The 24,901-nt window shown below is 59.7% G+C and overlaps 3 protein-coding genes across 3 annotated transcripts; 1 reads left to right on the plus strand and 2 right to left on the minus strand.

Moving 5' to 3' along the window:
- Positions 1 to 965: 965 nt before the first annotated feature.
- Positions 966 to 5,064, minus strand: C2CD4C (C2 calcium dependent domain containing 4C). Its single transcript, XM_068173805.1, has 2 exons — positions 4,972 to 5,064; positions 966 to 4,614 (listed from the first exon to the last, which is right to left on the minus strand). The coding sequence occupies exon 2, from the start codon at positions 4,593 to 4,595 to the stop codon at positions 3,339 to 3,341; it is 1,257 nt and encodes a 418-aa protein (XP_068029906.1). The 5' UTR covers positions 4,596 to 4,614; positions 4,972 to 5,064; the 3' UTR covers positions 966 to 3,338.
- Positions 5,065 to 6,973: 1,909 nt separating this feature from the next.
- Positions 6,974 to 12,398, minus strand: SHC2 (SHC adaptor protein 2). Its single transcript, XM_068173803.1, is given in 13 exon segments — positions 6,974 to 8,498; positions 8,679 to 8,980; positions 9,209 to 9,373; positions 9,463 to 9,529; positions 9,614 to 9,794; positions 9,938 to 10,064; positions 10,222 to 10,273; positions 10,441 to 10,494; positions 10,588 to 10,707; positions 10,890 to 10,950; positions 11,333 to 11,403; positions 11,842 to 12,326; positions 12,329 to 12,398. Coding segments are annotated over 13 exon segments (1,884 nt in total). The 3' UTR covers positions 6,974 to 8,369.
- Positions 12,399 to 14,827: 2,429 nt separating this feature from the next.
- Positions 14,828 to 24,172, plus strand: LOC137462950 (hippocampus abundant transcript 1 protein-like). The gene is made up of 12 exons (XM_068173804.1): positions 14,828 to 15,110; positions 15,556 to 15,651; positions 16,110 to 16,172; positions 17,102 to 17,229; positions 17,636 to 17,750; positions 18,209 to 18,427; positions 18,654 to 18,767; positions 19,227 to 19,298; positions 19,540 to 19,652; positions 19,756 to 19,853; positions 20,389 to 20,555; positions 20,644 to 24,172. Exons 1-12 carry the CDS (start codon positions 15,027 to 15,029, stop codon positions 20,851 to 20,853), a joined length of 1,479 nt encoding a protein of 492 aa, XP_068029905.1. The 5' UTR covers positions 14,828 to 15,026; the 3' UTR covers positions 20,854 to 24,172.
- The last annotated feature ends 729 nt before the right edge of the window (positions 24,173 to 24,901 follow it).

Genomic DNA, 24,901 nt, shown 5'->3' on the forward strand with positions numbered 1-24,901 from the left:
AAGCCCTCCCAGGTCCAGTGAGGCAGACGCATTTCCTTCCCACGGTGTCTCAATTACAAATTCAGAGTTAAATCTTCCCCCACAAGATACCCCTCTCCACCCCTCGGGCTGCTTCCAGCGCTTCAAATGTTGAACACTTTCCAGGGATTTTCGTGTGCTCAGGCTGACCCCATCCACTCTGGTTCAGACTAACTTAATCAGCCTCATTTTGTTACGAACTGCTGCATCTTTGGACCTCTAGAAAAAGCACGACTTAAATTATTAGCACCTAGCAAGCTGCTTTCACCACCCCTGTGGGGGCCAGAGGTGAGATCTGTTCCCACCCAGCCTCTATAGCTACCAAAAAGGACAAATTATCAAAATTGTGGAAATTAGAAAAATGGTATTTAGGTAACAGGCAAACACTCCTCTTTTCTTCAGCAGCATCTGGCTAGGAACAGATTTGGAAGTGGCAGGTGGGGAGAAAAGAAAGCAACCTGAATGCTGTCAGCTGGGCGAGGGAGCCCTGGGAGTGGTGAGAACAAAACCATCACCATTTTCTTCATCGCCAGTGCTGAGAAGAGCTGCAGGGGTCAGACTGGGAGAGCAGGTGAGGAGGAGGAAGAAGGAGGAGGAAGGACACCCACAGAGTGTGGGAAGGGGCTCTCCCTCAGCACAGCCCTGTGAGCTGGCAATGCCGTGGCTCAGCACAGCCCTGAGTCCCCCCTCAAGCAGGAACAGCACCTTTCCCCATGTACCCACCTCTCCCAGGAGATTCACTCCCACCTCACCCCACAGCACCAGGGGAAGAGCTTCAGAAGCACCTTGAGCCCCTGGAAGGCTGCTTGGAAAGGCGAGCAGCACCCAGAAGAGCAGCGCTGCTCTGTGTCTGGACAGTGTTGAGGTTCCAGCTCTGCTCCCCCACACAGGAAGCCATCAAGAATGGAAATATCTTGGGGAAAGCAGGAGCCAGGGCCACACCTGCATCTGTTTTAGAAATTACTTTATTGCACTAAAAAGAGGAAATCATCTGTAAACAAACATTCCATTCAGGTATTAATATATTTTTTCACTCCAAAAATACATCATTAAATCCAGCCACAGAAATATCAAAGCAGGAACAATAGAAAATAGCTCCAGCAGCAGAGAGACCCATCCAAGCAACAGCCCTGGCTCCCACACCACCTGCCCAGCACAGAGCAGGGCTCACAGCAGCTCATCCCGGGGCTCACTGCATGGTCACACACCCACCTCCAGCAAGACAGCCCCGGGACAGGCTGGGGTGGGGCAGGATGAGTGTCCCCAGGCCCTTGGGTCTCCCTCTGGGGTCACCTCAACCCAAGGAGCAGCCCGGGGTCTTGCTCTCTCCTCCCCCAAACCCAAAGGCACACGGTTTTTCTGTGGGGGATGCCACTCCTCGAACCTCTCAGAACACCAAAGCCTTCATCCCAGCTCCCACTCCCACTCTTCTTGCAGCCTGTCCCCCCCAGCCCAGCAGCACCCGGGTCCCCCCAGCCCCTTGCAGGTGCAGCACCCCAGGGAGCACAGGGTGAGGTGTGCTGGGGCTGTCAGGCAGCAGCCAGCTGGGCAGGGTCCCCTCCCTGCCCCAGACCTCCTCAGGGGCAGGATATTCACCCCACACCCCGGGATGTGACACCTCTCCCTATCCCCCCCTCCTCTGCCCCCAGGATGAGCCAGGGCACTTGGGGGCCGGGGAGCATCCCTCGTGCTGGCTCCTGGGGGAGCGCAGGGAAGTCTCAAGTGGGAAACTCCCTGTGAAGGATGGACATGTCAGCTCCTTATGTCCTGCATGTTTTCAACCACAAGCTCAGCAAACAGCCACGATCACCCTGAATCCCCCCGACATGCAAACACGGCGCGGTCAGAACTATGCCTCGCGTACCTGGAACATATTTACAGACAAAGTAAAACGCTGCGAAAGATCAGCCTCGGATATAAATAGTCAACACTGAGATCTGCCATCTGCTGCAAAAGGACAAGGAAGGAACATGGACTGCCACCACAGAGGTTAACACAGAGGGGACACGTGTGCGTGTGTGTCCACGCGACAGGCGGGGACGGGAGCGCTGCAAACCCTGCTCCCTGCACAGAAACATGCAGAGCCCGACACAAAGGGTGACACCACACCAAACAACAACGCAGCGTGTTTTATCCACCTGCAGAAATGCCCCGGCTGGCATCCTCCCCGCCCCCACTGTCCCCAGCCAGTCAGCGGGGGTGACAGGGTGGGATGGGAAGGGTTGGGAGCACCCAGTTCCCCCCCAAAAAGGAAACTGAAAGCCAGGCCAGTCACTTTGAGAAGCCAGATCCCGCTGGGCACAGGAGCTTGGTGGCCCCACAGGACACATCTCTGCTGCCCAGTGGGTGCAGCCACTTGAAAGATCCTCTGCCCTCATAGATAAGGGAGGATGGAGGGTTGTGGAGCCTCAGCCTGCCCCCCTGCTCAGCCTCACCTAGGATGGCCCCAGCACTCAGTGGGGGCTACTCCTGTCACCTCAGCTTTTGTCAGCAAGCACATCTGCTGGGACGCTGCCTGGGACCATCCGTGTGCCAGGGCAAGGGGTGCCAGCCCCCAGCATCTCCCTCCCGTGGGCAGGGGAAAGGCACAGGCAGCCTCCTGGATTTGGGTAAACCAAAGCCCCCACAGCTCCATGAGCAGTTTCCCACTGGGGGTCAGCAGTGGAGGACAGTGCTGGGGTGGGCAGGGAGGGCAGCCCGGGAGGCTGCAGGTGTCAGACCAAGCCAACCTTGCAGCCTCACAGGCCTGGACTGAGTCCAGGAAAGGCTCAAAAGCCACAAACCTGACTCATCCTCCAGGATGACAGCCCTTGGCCCACTCTCAGGTCACCCCTGAAGTATTTTCTTTGCAGTTTCCAAGACCAGAATCTTGTCTTTTAAATTAAAGCTGTCACCTGACTACAGGTGCTGGGGTTTTGAGAGGTGGCCGTAAGTGTGCTACAGAGATTTACCCACCTCCAACCTGCTTGGCGGCAGCTGGAGACCACAGGCACAGGGAAGGAAGAGTCCAACAGGTGCTTCCATCCTTCCTGGCGGGGAATGGGCTGGAGGCTCCCCACTTTCTGCTGGGCTCCAGGAGATGCAGCCCCGGGGCAGGACCAGGGAGGGAGCAGGGGCAGAGGCTGTGGCTGCCAGCTGGTGTTGGCAGAGCCCCGCAGCAGCACCATTCCTAGGGACCCCCACACTCTGCCACGACCCCGGCCCTCCGCAGGGGGCCCTTCCAAACCCTCCTCCAGCGGGGCTGGGGGACAGAGCCGGCCGCCCTCCCTCGCCCCGGCCCCACAGGTGAGAGGGTTCCCTCCGGGGCTGGTAGCAGGTACCTACAGGCAGGACAGGAGGGCGGTGAGTGGCAGCTCCTTCTCCCCCAGCAGCGTGTCCCGCTTAAGGCTGCTGCCCTTGTTGACCACCTTGAGCTTCAGGGACATCTTCCTGGCGTGGCCGGGGCCCAGGCCATCGAAGAAGAAGTCCTCGTTGAAGACGGGGTTGCGGCTGTTCTTGACAATGGTGCTGCGCTGCTTCTGCAGCTTCCCGGGGTTGAGGCACAGCGAGACGCAGCAGTTGATGCTGCGCAGGTCGACGAGGGCATCGTAGAGGTCCTCGGCGGAGACGAGGCGCACACGCAGCCGGGCGTTGGAGGGGTCGTACTCGGCAGCCAGGCGCAGGCTCCCGCCCCGGCTCAGCCGCAGGCTGTGCTCGCGGTCACGGCCCGCGGGCAGGTCCAGGGGCAGCAGGGCGGTGGGAGGCTGCGTCCCGGCCGGGGCGCTCCTGGCACGGCGCTGGGCGCTGGGGCTGGTGTCGGCCGAGCTGTCGTCAGTGGACAGCGAGCTGTTACGGGCCACCGAGTGCTTCAGCTTGATGACCTTGGACTGGCTCTCCTGGCTGAAGAGCTTCAGCAGGGAGACGGAGCGGGAGAGCAGCGGGGAGCCGAAGGGTGAGGACTCTGCAGAGGAGCACGTGTCGCTCTCTCCGCCGCTGAAGTAGCGCCCGGGGTGCATGAGGGCGGCGCCGAGGTCAGCGGGTGTCCGGCGGCCGCTCTCGCCGTTGAGCTTGGCTTTGCGCTGGGCGCTGGGCGAGGTGACGGGCGAGGGGCAGAGGCTGCTGTGCTCGCTGTGGAAGAGGGACTCCTTGCGCCGGGTGTGGGGGCTCTCCATCAGCGTGGCAAAGCCGTAGGAGGTCTGCGCCTTGGGCACGTAGGGCAGCGACATGGCCGTCTGTGCCTGCGGGTCCACGTTGGTGCCGCAGCTCCCCTCGGTCCAGTCCTCAGCGGTCTCGATCTGGATGATGTGCCGCCCGGTGGTCCGGGACCGGGAGCGGCTGGACGGGCGGGGGCTGCGCGGGGGCTTGCGCTTGGCCAGGTCCTGTTCTGAGACTGAGGCACCCAGAGCAGCCGCTGCGGGCACCTCGGAGCCCTCAGCCTCGGCAGGCGCCGCGCTCAGCTTGGGCGGGATGAAAAAGTCGGGGATCTTGTCGGGGGTGAGGACGTTGCTGTAGCGGGACCCCCGCGAGGACTCCTCAGTCCCCGCGCCCCGGGACCCGCCGTTCTCCGCCACCCCGCGCAGCCGGTCCAGGAGCCACATGTTGCTGCCGGGTGTGCGGCTGGAAGAGACCCGAGGGGCAACTCTATCGCCGGGTGCCCGGCACCGGCAGAGGCAGGACGAAGCCGGAAGCCCCGGGAGCGACCAGCGGCAGAGCGGAGAGACCCGGACCTGGCAGGCGCGGGAACGGGACAAGGACGGGAGGAAACTGGCCGCGCCGAGGGACACGGGGACCCGCCAGCCCGGGGAGGAGCGCGAAGGCACCGGCCGCGAGGAGCGGGGATCGGGGACCCGGGGGACGGGGACCCGGCGGCGCCGAGGGATGCGATGGGACGGGGCAGACGCGACGCGACGCCGGGACCGACGGACCGACCGACCGGCGCCGCCGCGAGCGGGACGTTGCCGGGAACCGCCGCACCTGGAGCGGAGCCGCCGCCGCCACCGCAGCCCGGGCGGGGCGGGCGCGGACGCGCTTTTATACGGCGGCGGTGGCGGCGGCGGCTCCGCTCCTCGTCCGCGCCGCCGTAATCCTCCGAGTGCGGCGCCCCCACATTTCTGTGCGCCGCGCGTGGCCCGACCAGGACTGGAACCGGGACCGGGACCCAGACCGAGCGGGACCGGGACTGGGACCGTGAGGCCCCGGGGTGCTGATGCTCGAGAGGTGCAGGAACCCGGGCCCGGGACACCCGGCCGTGTTCCCACGGGACTGTCGTGTGTGGGACGGGGCCAGGAGCGGAATCGGGACGGCGGCAGCCCCGTTCCACCCCTCCCGCCCTCCCGGGGCCCGCAGTCCGGAACGCGGTTGTTCCCCTCTGGGTGCAGCCGCTCCCCACGCCCAGCTCTTGATTTCAAAGCACTGAATGAAGCCAGCAGCGTCTGGGGCCTGAGGAGTTACTTCATCGAGTGGTTTAATATTGCCCTGGAGGAGCTGGGAGGGGGCAGTGCCACATGTCACACTCCCCCATGTCACACAACCCACCAGCCCCCGGAGGGATGCGGTGGTGGCTGGGGACACCGGGACAAAACATCAGGAAGGTTCACGGAGCATCACAGCAAGCCCCGGTGTTGCGGGGGCTCGGGAGACTCAACCGAGTGATCGGGCCCAGCCCCGGTCCCCCGGGGATTTACAGCCGTGGGGACAGGGATGCACCGAGAGGGACAGTGTCACAAAAGGGTCAAGCGGCTGTTCCTTCCTAGCTGCTGCCCTGTGGATGCCGTCAGGCTGCCGGGGAGCACCATCATTCCTCAGCAGTGCAGGGCTGGCAGTGACGGCCAGGAAGAACAGCCTGGTGTGGTGAGCGCCTTCCGCGGGGGCTGCTGCGGGAGGCCTCGGCTCCCTCCGCATCCACACTTGGAGCTGGTAAAAAGAAGCGTCCGGCCGTGCCGAGCCAGACCGAGGGCTGGGATGTCTCAGGGACAGCAGTGGGGAGGGGACGGTGAGGTCCTGGCTGGACCCTGGGCTCTGACTGCGGAATGCTGAGCCGGGTTCTGCAGGGAGGAGAGGGCAGATGGAGCCCGGGGGAGGAGGACGAGGCTCATGCAAGGGGAAGCTGGTGAACAAAAGGCCGATGTTTGCTTTTCCTCCACCCTGCGAAACTGCGGGTAAACAAGGTGCAGAAATGGTTGAGTTCCCTTGAGATAACAAAGAGCGCTGGGGCCGGGCCAGCTCTGCCCGAGCGGCTCGGGGCCGGTGCCTGCAGAGCACGGAGGGGAGCAGGGTGCTGGGAGCTGCCTGGCTGCGCTCCGGCAGGGCTGGGGACGCTGGCAGGGGCTGGCAGAGCTGGGGACACAGCTGGTGGAGCCGGCAGTGTGCTACCACCTGCTGGAAGCTGGGAAGGAGGGAAGCCTGCTGTGGGAAAGGGTTTGTGCAAGGACGCCCTGAAAAACCTGGGCGTGTCTGTTGCCCGCACATTTGAGACAAGTGCAGGGGACGGGTTGGTCAGCAAAATCTCCAAGGAGAGCCAGGAGGCCACGTTCTCTGCAGCTGCTCTTCTGTGGCTTCCTAACCATCCCAAAACACCTCAGCCTTCCAGAAATGCTGCAGCCTTCCCATCATAGGGGCTGAAAAAGCAGCAGCCCTTCAACCCAAGTCTGGGTTGAGGCACAGAGCCCCCTGCACCCATTGGCACCACACACCAGCCTCAACCAAAGTGGTTAAACCCCTGAAACATCCACCCCACCAGCCCTTCATCCCTTCAGGGCAGCATCCCCGGGGCTGCAGGGCGAGGGACCGCCAGCAGGTGAACCACACAGGCTCGGTTCTCCAGCAGTGAAATAAGAAAGTCAGGGCCCTCACTGCCTTTCTCTGCCTCTGTTGAGGGAACAGTGCAATTATCTTCGCAGACGCATCACTCCACGACAAAAAATAGCAGCTGAGATGGAAGCACCATGTCCCTGCAGAATCAGCTATCAATGGAAAATTACGCATTCATTACTGGGCTTTATTTAGGGGATTATTTTATTCATTGGCTCAGCTGGCACTGGCCAGCCTGGACACCTTGTCTGGCAGCAGCCATCCCCAGCGAGGGGCTGAGGGTGCTGGGGTGACCCTGCTCCCCGAGGTGGGTGCTGGCAGCAGCACTGGGCATGCAGAGCAGAGCCAGAACAGGCCACCAGCAGCCAGGACTGGTGCTGGACCCCCCAGCTGGCTGTAACACAGGAGCCACAGCCAGGCCCACCCACAGCTCTGGCTCTGCTGGCTGCCACATTCACTAGTGGGTCACAGCTTGGCTTGTGCCACTCAGAGCCACCCCAGGAGGCCCATGGGTGGGTGGCCATGTGCTGCTCCAGGTGGAGGCAGGAGGGGAGCCAGCAGGGCAGGGAACTGCCAGGTGTGAGGAGGAGAGGGCGAGCAGGGCCAGCCCTGGGTGCCAAAGGCCACTCTGAAGCCAGGGGGACACTGGTGATCCATGGGGGACAGGGTGACCCAGAGAGGCAGAGGTAAGTGTGACTGGACAGGATGGGTTGGCCAAGGTTAGACCAGGCAGGAACTGGTGGTGATGGAGACCTGTCCCAGCACCATGCCCAGGGGTGGCATGAACCACCTGTGTTCCTTGCTCATTTCCAGGTTTAATTAGAAATGTATTCCAAACCACAAACCTGTGCCCAGCACCAGACACAGGGCAGGTAAAGGGGGCTGTGTGTGCCACAAAAACCTGCCAAAGCCCCAAGCTGGCCAGGGGGCCCCCACAGGCCATGGGACACCTCGTGAGGCAGTGCCAGCAGCTCAGCCCTGCCCTGCACCTTCCCACAGAAGCTCCATCCTGGCCCTGGCCTGGGGAGGGCTGCAGGGGCTTGGGGCCACATGGAGCATAATGTGGCAGCCACTCCTGGGGAAAATCCAGCTGAAAAGGGATGTCCCCAACAGGAACATCCAACAGCACCAGCGTCCAAGAGATGGTTGTGCCTGGCCCCACAGGCAGAGCCAAGCCAGGGGCTACAGCAATATCCACCAGCCCCCATTCCAGCGCTGGGGCAAGTGGGGGCAGCCCTGCCTGAGACGGCTTCAGGCTCCAATCCTCCTGCTGAGGCCACTGAGCAGTTCCCACCCCAAGAGCGTTTCACCTGTGAGTGTGGAATTAAACGTCTTTGTGTCCAGCTGGGCAGGGCGCCCCATGCAGATGACAGAGGTAGGCAGCAGCCAGGGAGGGCCTGCAGAGCCAGGGACCACACAACCTTGCTGAAGAGGAAAATGGGGAGCCTGACCCTGGAGTCCAGGCACAACTGGAGAAAGGGAGCACAAAGGTACCCCAGTTTTGCCCTAGGGTGAGTCTAGAGCCCGGGGAGCAGGTCGGGGACTCACATACCCCCTTGGCATCACTGCTTCCTCTGTACAACCTGGCGGAGGTGCAGCTCGCTCTCTGCTGCCACGATGGGCTGCTCGTTCTGCCGGTGGTGGCTGATGAGGTGGCTGATGCTCTCAAACAGCACGTCCTTGGTCCTCACCTGGGGCCGGGGCACAGTGGTCCTCAACTCAGGAGAGTTGCCTCTCATACAGCATCCAGCTGCAACACCCTGTGCCCGCCCACACCTGCATCCCCCATCACCCACCCCACACCCTGGCCCTTCCCTGGTCCCAATCACCCACCCTGTGCCCTGCCCTCACCCCCCGTGCCCTGCCCTCACCACTCCCTCGGGATCCACCAGCAGCAGGTGCTTGGGCTGCCCGCTGTGCATGCCGGTCAGCACGTACTGCCCCGGGTTGGTGAGGCTGTCCCGCACCAGGAAGTCCCCGTCCATCTGCAGGAGCCTCTCAGCATCCCGCCGGCTCATCCTCCCGTGGTACCAGGGCTCCCGCCGCAGCTGCTCCTCCGTGGGGGCGACTGGGGCCTTCCGTGTGGGGGGGCTCGGCCACTGGTCCTCAATGGGGGGACTGGTGGCACCCCCTGCAATGCACTCGTGGAGCTTCAGGGCATCCTCGAATGGCCCTGTGGGATCCAGGGGTTGTGGGGTGTTACAACCAGGGCACCAGGCAGGGCTGGGCTGTGGTGTGGACAGACCCCAGCTCACGGCCCCCAGTGCACTGCAGGGCACTGCTGTGGACTCGGCCGGTGCCAGCACCTCTGGGGCTGTGGTGGGTGACCCAGACAGCTGCTGGCACAGCTTGACCACTCCACAGCAGGTTCTGCACCATTTTCCCCGGGGCAGTGGCTTACTCATGTCAAAGAGGTCCTTTTTGGGGCTCTCCTCTGCCGCCCCATGAGCCACCAGCTCCGGCTCCCAGGCGTCCAGGCTCTGCGTGTTCACGTACATGTGCTCCTCGTAGTCCCGTGGCCCCAGGGTGTGGCCGTCTGCCTGCAGGTACCCGTCGCAGGGCTGGCCTGCGAGGACGGCCATCACCACTGGCCAGGACTGGGCAGAGTCACAAGGACCCCCCCAGCTCGTGGCTTCCCCCCACAGCAGTACCCACCCTGGCTCTCCAGGTCCCAGGGTGGCCCCAGCTGGCTGCTCGGGTCTCGTCTGGCTGCTAACCCGCCCTGTGAAAGGAGACAGTAAGAGCCTTGGGGGGTGCCCTGCCTGGACCCCCACAGCAAGGCCAGCAGCGGCTCTGAGGGGCTCACCTGGCTGGGGGGGACAGAGCTGGAGGGCTGAGTGCGGACGTGGCCCAGGGCTGTGCTGTGGCGGAGCCGGGAGTCAACCAGGCCCCCCGGGGGGGGCTCCTTCCCCGGGATGCTGTTGTAGTAGTCGTGCTCAGCCGCCTCCTCATCCTCCCCCCAGGCTGACTCCTCTGCAGCCAGCGCCCTGCAGCAGGGATGGGTGAGCTGGGGACACCCTGCCTGGCTCAGACCGTCCCCACACCCTGCAGTGACAGGGGTTCCCAGAGCCACCCCCAGCCAGGGGACATGCCCGGGACAGGGGTGCAGCAGGGCCCCCCGCCCCCCTACCTCTCTGGGGGTACCACCACCTTGGGGGGGCTGTGCAGGTACTGCTTGAAGCGCAGCTCAAAGGCCTGTCCCACCGTGCTGATGACGCTCTGTGCCAGCCCCTCGCAGCACTCCAGGATGTGGCAGGCTGTGGACAGACAGACGGACGGTTTGAGTGTTTCCCCCACACTGCCATCGCTGCACCAGGACCACCCTGAGCCACCCTTCGTGTTGTCCTCCTCCAGCCTCCACCCCCCAGAGCATCCCTCCTCCACAGAGCCCCCAGGCGTGGAGGCCGGTGTCACCTCTCTGGTTGATGGGGTCCTTGGCGACATAGGCGACATAATCCGTGGTATCCTGCAGACAGAGGAGGAGATCAGCACTCATGTCCTGCTACTCTGTGGGGAGCAGGGCTGGAGGTGCCAGGGCGAGAGGACAGCTCGTCCCCAGTCCCACGTCCTGACCCAGCCCTGTGCTCAGCTGGCAGTCCCTGTCCCCAGCACCCTGGGGTGTGCATGACTCACCATGTCCCCACCGGAGGCGAAGGAGATGGATTGCATGTGGTGGTTGGCGATGATCTGCATGGGGAACACGGCCCAGGGAGCATTAGCAAAGGGGCCACTGGCTCACAGGCTGGCAGGCAGCAGGACTGTGTGCCCAGGAACACTCACCTGGCGCGTGGTGGGGATCATGAGGTTCAGCCCATCAACGGAGATGTTGACAGCGATGCTCATGCCAGCGAAGTGCAGGTTGCTTTTGCCCAGGATGGAGAACAGGGCTTTGTTGGGAGCCTGACAGGGGAGAGGAGGGTGAGGGCAACAAAGACCACCAGGACCAGGCTTCCTTGGGAGAATGAGGAAAGGGGGGGATGCCTCAAGAGGCCCCAGGCCCACAAACTGGACAGGCACCCCTGGTACCTTGTCCCACAGCCTTGGCTTGTCCCAGGGACGGACAAAGATGAGTGGAAACGTACCTTCTTCTTCCAGATGCCCTTCACACCCGGCACTGCCTCGTATAGTCTGTTGATGGCTTCCCTGCAATGGACAGACCCTGGCCTGCTCACTGCTCCAGACCCCCAGCCCTTCCCAGCTGCCTTCCCCCCACATTGCTCTGTGGGGTCTGGTGGCACGAGCCCCCACAGCCCCAGGCGCCGCAGCCTCCCCGCAGCGCTGCCCCACGTCACGGCCCAGTACGTAATCCCAGCTGGGGCCACCTCCCTTCTCCTCTTTCCACCCATCGATCTGCAGCAGTGCCCTTCGTCCGTGTCCCTGCGTGCAGGGTGGGTCCTGCAGGGCACGGCTCCCCCGGGCCCGTGCTCCCTTCCCTGCACAGGGCCCTGGGGAGGGAGAGCACCCAGGGCCACCGGGGGCTTGGGGTGGCACTGGGGTGCAGGAGAGTGGGACTGCTGGGCTGTACCTGGTGACCTGTGTCCGGGTGTTGAAGTCGAGGGACCTCATGGAGCGCAGCACCTCAATGCACCCCATGTACTGTGGGGAGGAAAGCAGCACAGCAGGGCAGGCAGCGGAGAGGAGAGGCCGGGTGTTAGGGACAAGAGCCTTCCACACCAGCTCCAGGAATCACACAGCAGCTCTCGCCCTCCACCCCAAAACATCCCAGCACGTGCCCAGACCCCGTGCTAAGACCCCACAACCCCATCTGTGTGCTACAGCTTGTGATGCCTCGTAGGGGCTGGCAACGCTGGAGTCTCAAGGTGGGCACCACGGCCCAGCAAGCCCCTGGCCCCCGGCCCCATCACGGATGTGATGCGCCGGGAGCGGCTGCCCCGGTCCAGCCGTGGGGGGGGACTCGAGCGAGGGCTCTGCCCGCAGCCCTCGGGAGGAGCGGCCGGACCCTCCGAGCCCCGCACACGCCTGGGGCCGGGGTCTCCGCGCCCTCCCGCGTCGCCAGGCTCCGGTGGGACTTACCCGGACAATGTAGGAGACGCCGGGCCCCAGCACCCGCTCGTCGGGGTGCAGCCAGCCCTGCGCCGGTTTGCGGATGAAGCTGCCCTTGCGGCTCCACTCGTCGCCGCCGGGCCGGGCTCCCGCCGGCGCCGCCGCCCCCCGCGCCCGCCCCGCCGTCCCCCGCGCCCGCCCGCCGCCCGGCAGCGCGCAGGGCGCGGCGCAGAGCGGCTCGCAGGCGCCCAGGACAGCGGCCAGCCCCGAGGGGGACTCCGCCGCGGCGGGGGCGTCCCGGGCGGCGCCGGCGGGGCCGCGGCCGAGGAAGCCGCTGGAGCCGGGGAACTTCCACTGCGGCATCCGCGGCAGCAGCGCGCAGAAGGTGGTGCCGTGCTCGGGCTCCTCGCCCGCCGCGGGGCACGGCGCGGGGGCCGGCGACGGCATGGGGGCGGTCAGCGGCTCGTCGCGGAAGCGGTCATACTTGGGCTCCGGGAGCATGCCCGGGGCCGCGCTCCGCTCCGCTGCCGCCGCGCCGGCTCCCACCCCCCGCCCGCTCCCCCGGGGCCGCGCCGCGCTGATGTCATGGTGCGAGCGCTGCTCCGCCGCCCGCCCGGCCCCGCATCCCCCGCCCCCGACCCCCCCTCCGCCACCCCCCCGGACCCGCGGCCGCCAGAGCATCCCCGTCCCGCCCAGCATCCCCGCCCACCCGAGCATCCCCGCGCACAACAGCATCCACCGCACGCCTGGGCTGCCCTCGCGAGCACCGCTCGTGGGGCCGGAGCCACCCACGCTCTGCCCTCCGTCCTGCTCTAAACCCCCTGGCCATGGCCTGCGGCCGCGCCAAAGCCCGCGCGGCTGGCGCCGGCCCTGTGAGTTTCCAGCTTTGCCACGAGCGTTGGGAGCGAGGGGATGGGGGTGGCGGGCAGAGGAGGGTGACAGCCCCTCCCAGAGCCACGGGGCTGAGGCACAGGCTGTGAGCCGCTCGCGTTCTGCGTTAGGTGGAGCGAAAGCGGCCGGCAGCCCCCGGCACTGCCCTCGCCCACAACAGGGACATTTTCCGCTCTTTCCACCTCTGCATTCCCGGGAAGCGCTGCAGAAGCCCAGGGCTGGCCGGGGAGGCGGGGGAGGGCTTGGCCCGGCTTCGATGCCCTACTTCTGTGCCTCCCAGCCCACTGGTCTCTTTCGCTCTGATTTCATCTGCCTCCAAAGCCAGATCTGACTCCCGCTTTGTTTATATCTGTCTGGAGGGTTCAGGCAGTAAAAAGCACAAGCATTTCTTGGTTTTTTTTCTGCTTGTAACTGCAACAAGCAGGGGGGAAAAAATCCTTCAAAAACCTTAAAGGGACTTTCTGACCTCAATCGAGCGATTCGCCCTTGCTCCTGCCCCGGAGCTGCGGCGTTTTTCGAGCGGGTCAGAGGACTCCAGGCTGGAGTGCTGCCCACAGCAGCTCTGCTGTGCTGGAGCCCCGGGGACCCTCACCTTTCCCCAACCCCCTCCACCTCCAAAGTGGTCTTAACGCTGGGGCTCCATCCCCACAGCATCACAGGCTCCTTTCAGCGCTTGTTTTCAGCTTCCCGAGGAGCTTCTTTGGGCAGCTCTTCGGTCCAACAGCCCCCCAGCCCTCGGGGCAACCGGCACAAACAACACCGGAGCCTCCCCGGGGGCCGGCCATGCCCTGGACGACACAGCCGCCTTTGTCTCTCCTCCTCTGTCTCCTGCTCCCTGGCAGGTGATGGGGTGAGAGCCAGTAATTGCTCTAAGTGCGATCAATAAATCAAGGTAATAGAATTACATCTGCTGTTGCCATGTTGGGAAGCGCTTCCCTGCTCTCTGATCTCTCTCCTTGGTTTTGTTTTTAAGCCGCTGCAGAGCACTGGAATAAATCTGGCTTCTCCATGCTCTTATAAGCGGCTCCAGGAGGGTCCAAGGGGGGTTCAGGTCCCTGACCAGCCTGGGGGAGCACATTCCCGGGGGCGGGCACCGTGTCCCTGCGGAGGTGACGGGCGTTTTGCCCAACGGTGTGCAACGTGCAGAGCACTGCGGGCACCACGGGCACGCCGGGGCCTGGGGATAGCACAGCCGGGCACGCTGGGCAGTCCTGGGGAGATGGAGCTGCTCTCCACTGCCACACAAGTCCCGGATAATCGGGGGATTACTTTCATCTTTCAGGTGGAGTTACCTGAGGCGACTTTTCCTGGGGTTTAATCCTTACTTAAAGGAAAACCTCCGTGGACAAAGGCTGGATCGCAGCCTCTAGCGCTCCGCGGGCTGGCAGGAGCCCTGGCAGCCTCTCGCTGGCCCACGGTGAGACCCCTCCAGGCATCCCAGGTCGCCTCCCGTGTGTGGCCACCACCCGCTGCCCGGGGCGGCCACCTTGAGCGGGCAGGGTGGAGCAGAGAGGCCCCGGCGAGCATAAAACTTGTCTTAATGAGCCCAATTAATCTCCTCTGACCCCGCACCGAGGTAATCAGCACCACGCGCTCTCCGGCCCGTGCAGGATTAATTAGGAGGCGCCCCAAGCCCGGCGGCACCGGGATGGAGCTCCCCACCCGCGGCACCGGGCTCGTGGGATGGGATGGGATGGGATTGGATTGTCCTGGGGAGGCGCTTGGCTGTCACCACCCCGGGATGCCGGTGCTGAGGACAGAGCCAGCAGCTCGGTACCGAGAGAGCCGCGACGGGGCAGACGCGGCCCTTCCCGAGCCGCCGGGGCGGCCGCATGTCCTTGTTCAACCCGCCTGCTCCAGCCGGGAGCGGTGCCCGTGACGGAGCAGCAGCCGCTCCCAGAGGCGCCCCGGATCGCTGCGGCGCCACCGCCCGTTCCCGGTGCCACCGCCGGTCTGTGACGTCACGGCCCCGCCCCAAACCAGCGAGAAATGCCCGCCCCCTGGCCCGCCCAGCCAATCACAGACCAGCGCGACCGATGCGGAAGCGGCAGAGCAGCCAATGAGGCGCGAGGAGCGGCGCGCCGGAAGTGCCGGTTCCCGGTCCGGGGGCGGGGCCAGCGGGCGGGGCCGCCCCCTCCGCTCCCCACCCCCGCCCTCAGCGCCGGGCCCGGCGCTCCCCGCCCGGTGCCGGTCCGGTGCCGGGTCCGGGCCCGGGCTCGGGCTCGGCCTCGGCGCAGCGCGGCCCGGTCCGGTTAGGCCCGGCCCGCCACGGGGAGGATGGGGCAGCCGCGGCGGCCGGTGATCGGCAGCGGCCCGGCGGCGCCATGACCGGCGAGAAGAAGAAGAAGAAGCGGCTCAACCGCAGCGTCCTGCTGGCCAAGAAGATCGTGATCCGGGACGGGGCCGGCGTGAGCGCGGGGCCGGGGGCTGCCGGGGGCGGAGTGGCCGCGGGGGCATGGTGGGGACCGGCGGTGACGGGAGCGCGGGCGGTGCCGCTGTCCGGTGCCAGGTGAGGGCTGTCCCCGGTGGGCCGCGCTCCTCAAACCGCCCCGGGACGCGCTGCAGCCGGCGGATGCCGGAGCATCCCGTGGATGAGCGCTGCACCTGCCGGCCCCGCGCCGCTTTCCCCGTGCGCCCTCGTTCCTGGGCAGCAAAACCGCCGCGGGCCCGGGCAGGGAATGCCCCATTCCCTGGGGCTGGATTTAAGCACCCTAGGCTGTCTGTAGAAAGAAGGGTTCAGAACAGCATCTCCCGCTGCCTTCGCTCGTGTTCGGGAGCCCGCTCAGCTGTGTGAGCTCTCTGAAATGCACGACGAGGCTGCTGAAAGGTTTTTGACTTTGCTCTGTTTTGCAGCGCCAGGGGATCGGGGAGCCCAGCGTGTACCACGCCGTGGTGGTGATTTTCCTGGAGTTCTTTGCCTGGGGGCTGCTGACCACGCCGATGCTGACGGTGAGTTTGTCTCCATGGGAACTCTCCTGGGGATTAAGGTCTTAGCACGACCTTTCCTTGGGGAACTGTGGAAAAGGAGTGTTTGGTTATGCAAAAAAACATTTAGCCATATTAGTCTGGTAATATAAAATGCAAATCAAACATAGAGACAGCACAAAGGGACCTGCAGAGGAGTGATGTGGCGGCATAAAGTAAAACCAGAGGGGGTTCAGGTGATGGGTAGAGGCTCTCTGAGCATGCTGGAGTGATTTATAGACCTAGAAAGTGTTAAAGGCAGTGGTTTCCCATACTGGAAAAAGCAGGCAAGAGCTCTTTACATGGTGGAATTGTTGGCAGGATATTTCTCTTTTCCCTGGATTGTGCCCTTCCAGTCCTCTGGCTGGCAGATGCTTAGAGAAAATTTGCAGAAGTTGCTAGCTCTGACTTTTTCATTTAGTTTTGGTTTGTCTTCCCTCCAGGTCTTACACCAGACTTTTCCTCAGCACACGTTCCTGATGAATGGTCTGATTCATGGAGTCAAGGTAAGGAATATTCCTTCCAGGATTTCCTTTAAATCTGCCATGGGTGCAAGAAGGACAAGCCATTATTATCTATATAATTTGCTGGTGTCAGCCAATATTTGGCCACTTTGAGGGGGCTCTGGCAAACCTGCAAAAGGAAGGGCGCAGACATGGGACAGCTGATTTTACTGAGCAGGACTGACAACGTGCTGCTTGCCAGCGTGGGGCTGGAGTTACAACAGCTGTGTGGTTCAGCTGGAAATAATCTCATCAGCATGAGAGCAGCCCTGTGCCCATCCTCTGGAGCATAACAGAATGACAAATCAGTGGCATCTAAATGTATTAGTGATAGAAGCTGAAACCAAGTGGCCTCAGTGTCCTCCAGGCAGGAGGTGGGACTGGGGAGCTTCTTGCACTAGACCAGCATTCCCAGAGCGGAATTGCAGGCAACAGTTGTGAACAGGCAATAGTCCTGTGTTCTGACTGGGGAATTAGGCAACACAGGCAGTTCTTGGCTGTCTCTGGCAAGAGGATCTTGGAAAACAGCCCCGGCACTGAAAGGCTCTGCCCTGCCAGCCTCGGGCTTGGGAGACATGGGAAGGCCTTGAATAATTTTATTTGTGCTTAATGGCCCTGGCTTCTCATTGTGTCTGTCCTGTCTCCACCGACGCGAGAAAGCTTTTCCCTGGAGCTGTGCCAGCAGCTCTCCAGGTCCTGGCAGGGCTGCCTGGGTGCTCACAGCAGAGCTCTGCAGGGAGCAGGAGTGCTCAGTGGGGCCTTGCTGCTCAAGGATTTGTTTTTCCCTCCCTAAAAGGATGTGGGGAGTTTATTAAACTGCTCTGTTGTAACAGTATTGCTGCTTGTAGCAATCAGGAATGGGTTGTCTCCTCCTGATGTTGAAAGCTCTCACTGAGGGGTTTCTCTGTCTCTGGTCTGTCTGTCCATCCCAGGGTCTGCTCTCTTTCCTAAGTGCCCCACTGATTGGTGCTCTCTCTGATGTCTGGGGCAGGAAATCCTTCCTCCTTCTCACTGTCTTCTTCACGTGTGCACCGATTCCTCTGATGAAGATCAGCCCGTGGTGAGTTCACCCTCAGTAGAGCCCCAGGGTTCTGAGGAGGGGCAGCAGCAAGAGGCTGAAGGAGGAGGGTTTGCAGGTGCTCCTTTCAGGATGAGATGGAAGAGTCTCATCCATCTCAAGAATGGACAAAGATGCTCAGCCTAGAGACTGACTTGTCTGGTTCTGGAGGGTTCAGTTGGGAATCAAGGGCTGGTCTGTCCTCTGTGCTTGTTCCCCAGCTCAGTGCATTATTTCTGTTAGGGAAAATAAGTCATGAAACTTCAGGGCTCTTCAGACCAAGAGTCCACATTCTTGTTCTGGTGCACTGGAACAGGATGGACTGGAGAGAAAACAAGGGAGAGGCTCTGCTTCAGCAGCTGTGGACCGTGGTGTGGTTGCTGTCTAACTGTGCCTTGTGCTCTTGCAGGTGGTACTTTGCTGTCATTTCCATGTCTGGAGTGTTTGCTGTCACCTTTTCTGTGATTTTTGCCTATGTTGCTGATATCACACAGGAGCATGAGCGCAGCACGGCGTACGGCCTGGTAAGGAGCTGAGTCACTGGCCTGGCTCTTGAAAGAAATAATTGGGGCTTTGCAGGTAGGAGAGATATAAAATTAGGGTGAGAGATTTATTGACAGATCATACAGTCTCCCTGTCCTTCTGTTTGGGTTTCAGCTCTGAGGGAGAGGCTGATCTCTGCCCACCCTGAGTGCTGGCTGTGTTGTATAAACCAGCCTGGCCCTTCCCTTTTCCACACCAGGGAAGAGGAGCTTGTGATGCTTGGTGTGATCCTGCCCTTCCTCTAGCTTTACTGACAGAACCATACAGGAATTGCTTTGATTCCCCTTTGCTAGAACTTAGCCCAGGTGCACCAAGAGAATCCCTGTGAATTCTTAGTTACCTCTCCATCAAAGATGCCACAAGGAGTTCCCCTGGCTCACTGGCGAGGAGGAAATGGGCTCTAGGAAGAAGAGGCTGTAGGAATGTTTTGTGCTTCCAGGTGTCAGCCACGTTTGCTGCCAGTCTGGTCACCAGCCCGGCCATCGGCGCGTACCTTTCCCAAGCCTACGGTGACACCTTGGTGGTTGTGCTGGCTTCAGGGGTTGCTTTGCTGGATATTGGCTTCATCCTGCTGGCTGTGCCCGAGTCACTGCCTGAAGAGATGCGCCCTGTCTCCTGGGGAGCCCCAATCTCCTGGGAACAAGCTGACCCATTCGCTGTGAGTGAGCCTGCTGCTGTGTGGGAAATGGATTTGTCAAAAATCTGTAGAAAATTTGTAGAAAATCCAACACTGCTGTTTTCCTGTGTGCTGGTAATGCTTAATGTTTGCTTTAGTCCTTCTTATTTTTAAGGTGTTTAAGCCCTTGATTTGGCTGGTTTTGTACCTGGAGATTTTTCAGTGATATAAAGTCAAATTTTAAAACATTTTTTCTCACTCCCTGCAGTCCTTGAGGAAGGTGGGTCAGGACTCCACAGTGCTGCTCATCTGCATCACCGTCTTTCTCTCCTACCTTCCCGAGGCTGGCCAGTACTCCAGCTTCTTCCTGTACCTACGACAGGTCAGTCTCTGTCAAAGCTCTGGGTGCAGGAAGTCCTGCCCTATAAATCCAATCAGAGTTGTGTCACCTGTCCCAAGGTGGCTTTTCTTGGCCAATAAATCAGTAAAGCTGAAATTGGAAGAAACAGTGTAAGTTCCAGCTCTCCTGAAAAATGTGTGAGCCTGCTGACTGCTCTAGGCATTGCCAGGGGCAGGGCCTGGCTTGGCTCCTTGCTGCTGTCTGCCTGGCCATCCTGGCTGTGCCACCTTCAGGCACTGCAAGGGGAGCTCAGTGATTTAAAACAGTTTTTTCAGCCAGAGGAAAATCTTCTGTTTGATTCCTGTGGCAGCCCAGAGGCAGTGGCTGTTAATGTGCAGGTCCCTGAGAAGCAAGTTCAGTAAACATGAGTGACATTGATGGAGGGGCTCTTGTCACCTGGTACAAATCTGCCTGAAAAGTCCCTCTTTGATGTTTTCACAGGTCATTGGATTTTCCTCAGAGACTGTAGCAGCCTTTATCGGTGTAGTTGGAATTCTTTCTATACTGGCTCAGGTGAGAAACAATTTCTGTGTTGGCTTGAGTAGTCTGCTGTAAGAATGTCCAAAATTTCTGATTTTGGGACCGCTGAGTTGTCAGAACTCCTGTGGCCCCACAGACTTTTGAACCAGAGAAGATCTTAAATAGGGAGGGACCCATAAGGATCATCAAAGTACCTCAGCTTCCTGTCCTCTTGTCTCCTGCTGTTGCCCTCTTCCTTTGCCCCTGCCTTGAAAACACCTGTTTTTCTTTCCAGACAGTCGTGTTGGGAATTCTCATGCGCTCGATAGGAAATAAAAACACCATCCTCCTGGGACTAGGCTTCCAGATCCTGCAGCTTGCCTGGTACGGCTTTGGATCACAGCCTTGGTGAGGGTTTGCCCACATTTCTGTCCCTCTGTGGCCGCTCCCATCCTGCAGCCCAGGGTGAGGGCACAGGGCTGCTCCTCACAGCTGCCTCCTTCCTCCCCAGGATGATGTGGGCAGCAGGAGCTGTGGCTGCCATGTCCAGCATCACCTTCCCAGCCATCAGTGCCATGGTGTCGAGGAGCACGGACCCTGACCAGCAGGGTGAGTGCTTGGGGACCCATCTGATGGGGGGGGTTCATCCCAGCAGGTGCTGAGCTGGCACAAAGCCATGGTGGTGGAGGGGTGAGCAGGAACATCTGTGCCAGCTGTGGAGTGTCGCTGTGCTCACAGCAGTATTGGCACTCTTATCTTTGACCACGGCTGGTGCTTTACTGGGGAACTCCCAAGTCATGCAAGTGGGTGTTTGGTGTTGTCCCTCTCAGGCAGAGGAGGCTGCTGCATTTTGCCTGCCTCGCTGTACATCTCCGAGTCCTCAATTAAATTCTAGTTAATTAGAAATTGTTGCTTGATGTGCCCATGCTTATTTCAGTCTGCAAAGCAGCAAGCCCAGCATTACTGATTTTTCTAGAACCTGGCACTGAGTGAAGCTGCTCATCTGCAAACCCCTCCCCTGCACATCAGCCCAGATCCAAGTGCTTGATCCTGTCTCTAAATATCTCTAAATATGTATCCTCGAATAAAACAAGTTTCTTTGGAAAGCTGGAGGCATTTCCCCCCTTCTTCCCTCTGTCCCCAGGTGTGGTGCAGGGGATGATCACTGGAATTCGGGGTCTGTGTAACGGCCTGGGGCCAGCACTCTATGGTTTTGTCTTCTATCTCTTCCACGTGGAGTTGAACGAAATGGCTGAGGTGGAAACTTTGGGCAAGGCCTCCAAACCCAACATGGCCAACCCAACAGATGAGGTACCTACTCAGCTTCTCACTCTGTTTGCTGGGCTGTGTTTGCCCTTATGCTTGAATCATTCCTGTCTCTCTCTCTCTCTCTCTACAGAGCAGCATCATCCCTGGGCCACCCTTCCTGTTCGGGGCGTGCTCCGTGCTGCTGTCGCTGCTGGTGGCCCTGTTCATTCCGGAACACAACCTGGCACTGAGGTCAGGCAGCCACAAGAAGCACAGTACAGGGGCCCAGGCCCACCCCCACAGCCCACCAGCTGGGGGGTCAGATGGCAAGGAGCCCCTGCTGGAGGACAGCAGCGTGTGAGGTGGGACAGGGGACCTGCCTTGGGGCTCGACTCCACACCAAGGACGGACTCAGCAGGAGTTCGGGGAGGGGGAGAGAGGGATCCAAGGTAACAGACTGTGCCACTAACAGCTACTGAGGAGGGATGAGGTTTCCCTTCGAGCCAAATACACCTAGCTGGTGCAAAAATGGAATTGTATCACCTGGTGCTGATGGAAAGGGGAGATACTGCTCCACTGGAGGGATAGTTCTGGAAAGCAAACCTGCCCTTGTGCGTGACCCCAGTATGCCCTGCCAAACCCTCTGCTCGCTGCTGGAGATGGAGCCAGCATGGGCTGTGGTTGGTGGGAGCTCCCTGAGCTGCCCCTGGAATCAAATATGGCATTTGCTGCATGCCCCATCCCTGACAGAGCTGTTCCTGCTGCTGGCCCCTGGCACCCCAGCACGCTCTGGTGACACTCTGAGGGGACGTGGTGTGTGTGAAACACAGGGAGTGGAGCTCTGAGCTCCCTCTCTGCTGGAGGGACACATTCTGCCCCAAGTGAAACTCAGACCAAAAAAATATAAATCTACTGACTGAATGTTCTGATGAAGAGGATAAAAATGAAGAAGTTGCAGCTGACACAAGGGAGAATGGGCAGGTGTGAGAAGGGCAACTACATGAATTACAGACACTTGGATGGCCACCACAGCTGTGGTTCTGTTTGATTTTCTTGTCACTCTGAGGTGGCATTTGCCTGTTGCCTCCACGGGCAGTAGGTAGAAGAATTTTTTTAGAAATCTTTTCCTGGAGCTGTGAGGGTTGTTTAGGAGATACAGTTCTCTGGCAGGTTGGAGAAACAACTTGGCTGTGCTGAGCACTTTGGAGATGTGTGGTTTCCTGGGAGAAGGGTCAGAGGAATGACTGTTTACCTTGAGCATTGTACAGAACATGCTGGTTTGCCCCTGGGCTCCTGCCATCTGGTGCTAAACCCAAAGAGTGTCCAGAGCTGGTTTGTTCTCAACCCAATAGATCCTGATGGGGAAGGTTGCGTTGATTTGGACTTAGGGGTTTGGATTCCATGTGGCATTTCTGAGCCTGCTGTGGAGGCTTTTGTTTATGGAACAGTGGAACTGCAGCCTCTGCTGCAGGCTCAGCTGTGCTCAGAAAGAGCAGGAGGTGCTTGGAGCGTTGTGAAAGGAGCTGAGGCAAACAGGGAATGTGTGGTTGTTTATAGAAATGTGGCAGAGGGCAGGAAACAATTGTTCTGATTTGAGTAAATAAGAAGTGGTGGCACTGAGCAGTTCTGGGAAGTAAGGACCAAACCAAGGACACTTCAGGAATCCTTTGTTAAAGGAATTGAGGGTGCAGCAGCCAAACCAGTCTTGCCTTGGCTGTTCTCTGGATTGGGTCCCCTCTCTGTGGGTTTGGGGAAGGTTACCCAGGGGAGAGCAGCCAAAGGGGGAGGCAGTGCTGGCCCTTTACATCGTGGATCTTTGCAGACACACAGCAGCAACTGCAAATGCCATTTGGATATCAGAGGTGGGTATTTAAGTGGAAGAGTTGACAGTGTGTTTTGCATTGACCTGGCCTGGTGGCAGCTCCTGTGCTCAGAACTGGGAGCAGCTGGGACACAGAGGGATGCTGAGATGGGTCTGGCTGCAGGTCTGGGGAGCAGAGCCAGCAGAAACTTCCTTGACCTGCAGTGACTCCATTTTTCCCAAGCTCCTTGTGGTGACACTCCCAATTCCCAAACATTAGTGGGATGGTCAGTACTTTGTGTGCATGGCAAGCTTTTATCCTGAAGGAAATCCTGTCACTTGCACTTCCAGGCAGCAGTTCCCCCACCTCTGTTCATCACAAAAATGCCTTTTTTAGACGGGACTTTCCCCGAGTCCTGGCAATCCATTGATTTATGTGGGTTAAAGTGAGCTGAAGTAGGTTTTTCCCTCACACACAGATGAAGTAAAACATGGAATCGTTATCTCGGAGCTTCACGGGTACAATATAGCGACATGTTACAAAAAGACGAGCATAATTTATATGATATAAAGTATATAGAGATATATTTTTTAAAGTCCTCTCCCTTATTGAATAGTTTATTGAAACCAATGTGTTTCTGGTCCTGTTCCTTCTCACCACTGCTGCTGCCTGTGTCCTCTCAGCCTCTCCTTCCCCTCAGACCCCAGAACTGTCCAGAATCTTCCCTCCCAGGTCATGATGTGACCCCTGAGCTTCTGGTGATGCTGACTTGTGCATCGTGGGCCTGGAGTGTTTTGGTCCCTTTGTCAGCCCCCAAACTTGGGGCTAGGTGCTGCCAGCAGGTGACTGCCAGGTCAGGGGCTGTGGCCTGGTTGGTGACCAGTGATGGCACTGGGCACCAGTGGGGTTCCAGCACTGGGCAGCTGGGGTGGGGATATGGCAGCGGGTGGATGGAGGGGGGTACAGCACCAGGCAGCAGCAGGACCTCTACAGGTGCCATTACCAACAGAAAGGTGGCTTGTGCTGGTGTGCAGACCTGGCAGCAGGGGCTCTCTGAGGTGCAGGGAGCAAGCAGGGATCCCTTCCCACCCTCTTGGGGTTCCTCTCACCTGGTTTGGTGGGGCCTTGGCCCGGTGCCTCCCCTTCCCTCGGCGCAGGGCTGTGACCCCTGCACTGTTCTGCCTTGATGTGACGGAGCAGGAGCTGGGCCAGGCGGTGCTGGAGCTGAAGTTACCAGAGCCAAATGAAGAACAGCTTGTTCTGAAGGGCCGGTGCTTCCGCAGCGTCCCACGTGGAGGCTGGAAAGGCTGTGTGGAGCATTCAGCTAGTTTTGCCAATTCTTGTTACTTTATATGAAAACGCAACTTTTTAAAAAGGAGTCTTTTCTTAAAATCTGCTTGATCTGCTGTGCAGTGCCTGAGCCTGGCTGTTTAACATTGGGATTCCCAGGATTTGTCTGCAGGGACTTAAAGCCTGGGATGGTAACAGCAATGCCCAAACACAAGGCAAGAATCATCTCAATTGCCTGTCAGCAGTCCTGGCAGGTCAAGTGAGTTTCAACTATCTTGTTGCATTAAAAACCTGAGTTACACCATTGCTTTCTCTTCTGCCATTAATTTTGCAAAGTAGTAACTTTTTACTTCCCTGTTTTTATTCTTTTTCTGCACTCCAAAGGCTGTTGACAGCTGTGGTATCTTTAAAGCGTGGGCACTTGGCCCCACCTCTGTTCTCTCACAGTTCACCGTCACGTGCGTTTGTGTCTCTTTTTTAAGCTAACTATAAAATGTATTTATTTCAGTTCAGGTTGTGTTTGGAACTGGCTAATCTCTCCCTCTGATGGATTATTTATTAAACTGCTGCTTTCCTGTTGTGTCAAAAGTCTCTGTCCTTATTCCTCTCCATCACCAGTGGTACCAGGCAACTTCTGCCCGGAATTTAAATTCCCCTTGAGAATTATGTGAAGATGTGGGATAGTTTTGGGAGAGCTGGGTCGGGGCTGCCAATCTGTGCACCAGCCCAGGATGGGAAGCAGATCCCTGGCTCCTGCCTGCCCCACTGGAGCCTCCTCCTGGACTGGTTTTTAGTAGCCCCGACTCTATTGTCTTATTTTTCAGCCCGGCCTAATTTAGATCTTATCTGACTCATTTAAACACTCTTTGTGGTGGCTGAGGATGGTCGTAAGTGACTAATATAATCCCAAAAAATATAAACACATCAAAACCAGCTCTGGGATGGAAACTGGTGCTTGATGGATGGTATCCTGGAAACATGAGCTATTACACAGCCTGTTGCTTCTGTATGCATTTCCTCTAGACTGGAGCTAGCTTTTGTTTTATTGTTTCCATCTTTAATTGAGAGAAAACCTGCAACTTGTCTTACGTGATGTTGCTGGAGAACAAAGGGCAGGTGTTGCAGGGCAGGATGTTATTGACCACCCTTTCCCCTGGTGTGGTGGCTCCTAGGGCAGTGGCAAAGCCTTGTCCCTTCTGGTGACAGCCTGGGGCCAGACCCCAACTCGAGGGGCTCCGGGGGTATCCTGTGCTGGAGCCAGCGCTCGTCCCTTGGTGCTTTGTGTCTCCACACTGAACTGTTTTGTTTCCTGAGCAA

The sequence above is a fragment of the Anomalospiza imberbis genome, chromosome 27, assembly GCF_031753505.1.
Source record: "Anomalospiza imberbis isolate Cuckoo-Finch-1a 21T00152 chromosome 27, ASM3175350v1, whole genome shotgun sequence".
Lineage (NCBI taxonomy): Eukaryota > Metazoa > Chordata > Aves > Passeriformes > Viduidae > Anomalospiza > Anomalospiza imberbis.

Coding starts and splice junctions, on each gene's coding strand:
- LOC137462950 (XM_068173804.1), top strand. CDS start 15,027: ATGACCGGCGAGAAGAAGAAGAAGAAGCGGCTCAACCGCAGCGTCCTG. Junction 19,653..19,755: donor GGCTTTGGATCACAGCCTTG/GTGAGGGTTTGC, acceptor CTTCCTCCCCAG/GATGATGTGGGCAGCAGGAG. Junction 20,556..20,643: donor TGGCCAACCCAACAGATGAG/GTACCTACTCAG, acceptor CTCTCTCTACAG/AGCAGCATCATCCCTGGGCC.
- C2CD4C (XM_068173805.1), bottom strand. CDS start 4,595: ATGTGGCTCCTGGACCGGCTGCGCGGGGTGGCGGAGAACGGCGGGTCC.